At 44.9% G+C, this 6,000-nt stretch overlaps 1 protein-coding gene across 1 annotated transcript; it reads right to left on the bottom strand.

The window, feature by feature from the left end:
- Nucleotides 1-505: 505 nt before the first annotated feature.
- LOC120023933 (galectin-5-like) lies at nucleotides 506-2,997 on the bottom strand. Its single transcript, XM_038968036.1, has 4 exons — nucleotides 2,728-2,997; nucleotides 2,005-2,093; nucleotides 1,575-1,746; nucleotides 506-664 (listed from the first exon to the last, which is right to left on the bottom strand). Exons 1-4 carry the CDS (start codon nucleotides 2,995-2,997, stop codon nucleotides 506-508), a joined length of 690 nt encoding a protein of 229 aa, XP_038823964.1.
- Between the last annotated feature and the right edge of the window lie 3,003 nt (nucleotides 2,998-6,000).

Genomic DNA, 6,000 nt, shown 5'->3' with positions numbered 1-6,000 from the left:
ATCCAGAGCGACTTACAGTAGTGAGCGCATACATTTTCATACTGTTCCCCCGTGGGAATCGAACCCACAACCCTGGCGTTGGAGGTGCCACACTCAACCAACAGTTTTTTCTTATTTAGAGTGGCAGAAGTTAACCTGGTTAGATTCTGAAAACGCTGAATCAGCTGAGGACGCTGAATCCTCTCATATAGAGACCTTCTGTAACTACTAATATATTTAGTCAGTTCAAAGTCATAAAGTATGTTTATTTGTATAGACATTCAACAGAAAATAGTTATATGAAATAAGAATTAAAATGAAATGGCATTGTTGAATTCTTAGGCCTTTAACATTACACACATTTGCAGACGGAGTGTTTGTTAGTGGGAATTAATGTGGTTTAAGTGTACAGCTCGTTATCATCATCATAAAACAGGTACAAAGACAAATGCAGATTGATGCCATGTTATGCATGTAGCCTATGCTGGGTGTTATATACTGTATATTGATGTCATGGGTGTGGGTGTCATGGTATTGTGTCTACGTTGATGGAGATGAGGATGACATCATAGAGGATGTTGATGCGATCGATCTGGTTGAGTTCTCTGACGCGGTGTTTAAACTCAAACAGCTGAGCTCCGTTCACAGCCACCTTGAACTCCCCAGACGTAACCAGAATCTTCATCTGAAAGGAAAGACGAACACTCTTAAAGGTGCACTGTGCAGAAATCACTCCGTCACTTCCTGGTTGCTAAAATTCTAATAGTTCGCCTAATTTCAGTTTATGTGACAAAACAAGCAAGTATAGTGTAGAGAACCATTGTACCATCTTAACACAGGAAGCAGCTGAGAGGAGCACGGCTCATTATAATGGCTGGAATGGAACTAATGGAATGGTATCAAACACATGAAAACCACGTGTTTGATGCGTTCGACACCATTCCATTCACTCTGTTCCGTTCATTACTATGAGCCGTTCTCCCCAATTAAGGTGCCACTGACCAACTCTGCATCTAAACCACTGTGAAATATCTTTTCAAAAAGCAAAAATATTGTATTTTCAGCTGTTTGAAGCTGCTCTACAAAACCAAAAGTAGGCCAAAATACGAAAAAACTAAACTTTAGAACTAAAAGCATCAAAATAGTGCATAGATCTACCGCTTCTGAGACGTGCTTTCAATGAGAATGACAGATCTATAACACATTTGTATGTGAATTTGGTCGGGTTGCCGCCAGAGTGACATATTGCAACTTTAAGCCAGATTGTTTTTGCAAAATAGCCTGGTTCGATAAATATCCCTGAAAGGTACATCTGACTACCTCCCGGACACTCAACAGTACATAGACTCTGCATTCAACCAAAGCTTTCACCAGACAGTGCTTCAGAGAGAGGATATCCCACAGTGCTGATCTACAACCTACTTTAGTTACAGTACTTTATCCCTGTACTAACCTTAACTAGTAGAGATCAATAAAAACAACTAACCATCGTTCTATGCTTAATAATGATAGCAAACACACTTTTCTATATTCCTTTTATTAGTTAGTACAGTAGGGGCTACAGTTGCACTGCTGTAATGAATATTCCCACTGACCTCGAAGGACTGTCCGGCCATGAAGGGGAAGCCTCCCTGTGTGTGCCTCTCCTCCTTCCCCCAGTGCTCTCCCACCTTGGTGTTCCTCACCACTGCCTGCTTGCCCCCCTCATTGAACCGAGAGTTGAGGTGGAAGGCGATGTCTTTACCTCGCAGGAAGTTGACTGTGAACCTGGAGGGGGATACGACCAAAAAAACGAATCAAAAATCATGTTTAATTGATCAGATTGATAATAGGATCGGTCAAGACATTAGACAGTGAAAACAAGCCACTGTCATCAGACGAAGGCAGCTGACATGCTCAGAACAAGCAACTTTACAAAATGACACGTATGTTAACATCCAATGCTCACACTGGGTCTCTCAGGGATCTTATTAATCCTAGTAAACAACAAAGACCATAGTAGACTATGGAAGTTGATGAACTCACTGCTTAGCATTTGGTTTGACCCGGCCCATGATGGTGATCATCATCTTGTCGTAGATGCCTCTTTGTAGGTTCTGGTTGTAGGGAACGCTCTATACACCAACACAACACATTGACATTTAGGATATGGCTCTATCTTCACACCAACACAATTTATTGCAAATTTCCTCCTTCCATCCACATCTACTGTTGTGAAATTGTTAGATTACTTGTTAGATATTACCGCATGGTCGGAACTAGAAGCACAAGCTTTTCGCTACACTCGCATTAACACCTGCTAACCATGTGTATGTGACCAATAACATTTGATTTGATTTTATTTGGAAACATCCTTCCCTCCCTCCTTGTCTCTCACCAGTCCAGCTGGTGTCGGATTCCACTGTGGAGCAGGTGTGAAGCCATCTGTGTCCTGACCAGGGCCTAATGGCCATCCAGACCCTGGGTTAACGCTTGGGCTAAGGCCTGGGACTGGCCACCCTGGGACACTAGGCTGACTGGGGCCCTGGGCCTGGGCTTGGATCAGAGCAGGCTGAGGCTGGAATTGGGGAGGCTGGGGATGGGGTCCAGGCCAGCATGGCTGGCAGGGATGGGCTGGGGCTGGTTGGGGTGGTTGTGGTTGGGGACCAGGCCAGTTTAGGGATGGAACTGGGCCTGGTTGGGGTGGTTGTGGTTGGGGACCAGGCCAGTTTAGGGATGGAGCTGGGGCTGGTTGGGATGGTTGCGGACCAGGCCAGTTCCAGTTTTGGGTTGGAGCTGGGGCTGGTTGGGATGGCTGTTGCCCAGGCCAGCAGGGGGTGTTGGGCTGCCCAGGAAAACAGGGCATTGGCTGAGGTTGAGCCGGAGCTGGGGCTGGTTGGGATGGTTGTGGACCAGGCCAGCAGGGGGTGCTGGGCTGCCCAGGAAAGCAGGGCATGGCCTGGGGTTGGGTGGGCTGTTGTCCAGGCTGTGTCGACCAGACAAGACCCCCTGGTTGCTTCTGACTGGGCCAGATACCATTGCTTCCCTGGGGGGTATAACCAGAGGACGGACAGCCACACAAAGCATCAGAGAGCTGATAAACACACCTTCAAAGATACACACATGCACACTGGCACCAACACTTATGCACACACTCCCATACATACAGACACAGACACACAGACAGACTATTTCCACACAATATTTCAAGAATACTGAGACAGTTCCTTTCAGGGATAGTTCTCAGTCGTTAGTTGTCAGTGTAGAGGTTGGAGGAGGTGAGGTACTTACTTCCATAGTATCTGTAAGTAAAGAGAGAACAGCATCACTACGATTTTTTATCTTCATCAGAAACGGAAGCAGTGTTGCAGCCATGGTCCCCTAACAGCAGAAAAAAAATCCCTCTAGCAAATCACCACTGTCAGATCATCGGGCATTCAGTTCAAGTTAATTGTTTCCCCCAGTTTCATCCCTGATTATACCAGCTTATCCTAAGGGACATTAGAGAGGGACAGTCACATCCCCCTCTCTCTAAAGTACCAACTGACAGCTCAGAACAAATAAGCAGGAGTTTGGAAACATTCCTTAGTGAATTCAAATTGGCTCACAACATCTCTGTATTATTGTAGACCAAGTCCCTACTCATAGACAGAGTATGAAGGTAGAAGGCCACCCTAAAGACCATTGTAACACTGGAGTAAAGACCATTGTAATACTTGGAGGAAATTGACATAATATGGCATCTAAAGCATAATTAAAGCCCTTTGTAAGGAATGTGTATGGAACTGTGAATCTGTTGTCTGTAATAATTCTGCCTCTCCTCCTGGCACGTCAGATTCCACAGATAGCTACTCACCAATTACATCATAACCTGATTACCTGCCCTCAGACTAGTCTTGCATTTGCTGTGCATTGTCTTATAGACTATAACATTTAAGTCATTTTACATTTTAACATGACCGCAATTATGATATGGATGCGTAGTATAAGATAGGCTCCCATCCCATAATAGGCCTCCAAACCGTAACTGCAGTCATGCCCAAATAAGTTGATTACATTTTCTCAGCAGCTACTATAAGAAGCAACATTTCAGTCTAACATATTTGCTTTGTGTATTTCTTTGTCATTCAGAACGGGACATTCAAGCCATAACGTCTTAAGAGTTCTTAGTCTTATTTTGCTCAGAAGCTACTTCTGAACATTCCATAGATCAGCACAAATATTTCGTTACAAGACTTAAAACATGTTTTCAAACAGCATGCTGGACATGCCTAATCTCTCTCATAGAAAATGTTCGACAATTCATTTTTCGATTCAGCCAAAATTGAGGTTAGTTTCACGCTATATGCCAGGACTTTTCACACTGCAAAAGGTTGGTTTGCCAAAGGAGAACTTTTGGACTGCAGCATAGCACACTCTAAAGTCAGATAACACCAACCTTTAGCCCAGGACTAAATTGGCTCGGCTGTAGAGCAGAGCAAGCACCAACTTTTGGGGAGGGCTAACCAATCAGCCAAAACTTAATTGGAATATTCCCTCACTAGCCTAGCGGTTAAGCACATTGGCCAGTAACTGAAAGGTCGCTGGTTTGAATCTCTGAGCCGGCAAGGTGGAAAAATCTGCCGTTCTGCCCTTGAGCAAAACCCCCCACAAGAACTGCTCCCTGGGTGCTGATGACATGGACGTCGATTAAGGCAGCCCCCCGCACCTCTCTGATTCAGAGGCGTTGGGTTAAATGTGGAAAACACATTATGGTTGAATGCATTCAGTTGTGCAACTGACTAGGTATCCCCCTTTTCCCCTTCTATGTATCATGAAATATGATTCTACACAGCTGGAGCTAAACTTGATTTAAAGTGCATTTAAAATTGCAACACACTGAACAGTAAAACAATAAAAACACAATAAGAGCTCTAAACCAATGGGACAATACAATCTCAAACTCAGTCTCAAGACATAAATGAATGCAACGTTACGTTACCTGTTATTCACTGCGCTCCTCAGGTGTAACACGGTAGAACCAGGTTGTTGCTGTGTTGTTGAGGTGACAGCTAGACAGCTATAGCAGGAATCCACACACACATTTATGACCTCCTTTATACCTTCCCTTTTTCATTTGGCCACTCCTTCATTCCCAACTCTTCTGGGAGAACCACGCCCAGGGGGAAAGATTCCCGGTCACAACATCTCCCTTATCAAACTATGTTCTTCCATCTTACTAAAAGCGGATAACTAAACTCAGAAAAAAAAGAAACATCCCTTTTTCAGGACCCTGTCTTTCAAAGATAATTTGTAAAAATCCAAATAACTCCACAGCTCTTCATTGTAAAGGGTTTAAACACTGTTTCCCATGCTTGTTCAATGAACCATAAACAATTAATGAACATGCACCTGTGGAACGGTCATTAAGACACTAACAGCTTACAGATGGTAGGCAATTAAGGTCACAGTTATGAAAGCTTAGGACACTAGAGAGGCCTTTCTACTGACTCTGAAAAACACCAAAAGAAAGATGCCTAGGGTCCCTGCTCATCTGCGTGAACGTGCATTAGGCATGCTGCAAGGAGGCTTGAGGACTACAGATGTGGCCAGGGCAATAAATTGCAATGTCCGTACTGTGAGACACCTAAGACAGCGCTACAGGGAGACAGGACAGACAGGATCGATACATCCGAACATCACACCTGCGGAACAGGTACAGGATGGCAACAACAACTGCCCGAGTTACACCAGGAACGCACAATCCCTCCATCAGTGCTCAAACTGTCCGCAATAGGCTGAGAGAGGCTGGACTGAGGGCTTGTAGGCCTGTTGTAAGGCAGGTCCTCACCAGACACCACCGGCAACAACGTCGCCTATGGGCACAAACCCACCGTCGCTGGACCAGACAGGACTGGAAAAAAGTGCTCTTCACTGATGAGTCGCGGTTTTGTCTCACCAGGGGTGATGGTTCGGATTCGCGTTTATCGTCGAAGGAATGAGCGTTACACCGAGGCCTGTACTCTGGAGCGGGATCGATTTGGAGGTGGAGGGTCCGTCATG

Source organism: Salvelinus namaycush, chromosome 29 (assembly GCF_016432855.1).
Source record: "Salvelinus namaycush isolate Seneca chromosome 29, SaNama_1.0, whole genome shotgun sequence".
Taxonomy (NCBI): domain Eukaryota; kingdom Metazoa; phylum Chordata; class Actinopteri; order Salmoniformes; family Salmonidae; genus Salvelinus; species Salvelinus namaycush.
The sequence above is the reverse complement of the archived record's forward strand: the minus strand, read 5'-3'. Positions and strand labels throughout refer to the sequence as shown.

Excerpts from the sequence above, each read along its gene's own strand:
- LOC120023933 (XM_038968036.1), bottom strand. The coding sequence starts at position 2,997 with ATGGTATCTGGCCCAGTCAGAAGCAACCAGGGGGTCTTGTCTGGTCGA. Across the intron at positions 1,747-2,004 it reads GTCAAACCAAATGCTAAGCA|GTTCACAGTCAACTTCCTGC; the intron begins GTGAGTTCATCA and ends ATCCCCCTCCAG. Across the intron at positions 665-1,574 it reads TGGCCGGACAGTCCTTCGAG|ATGAAGATTCTGGTTACGTC; the intron begins GTCAGTGGGAAT and ends CTTTCCTTTCAG.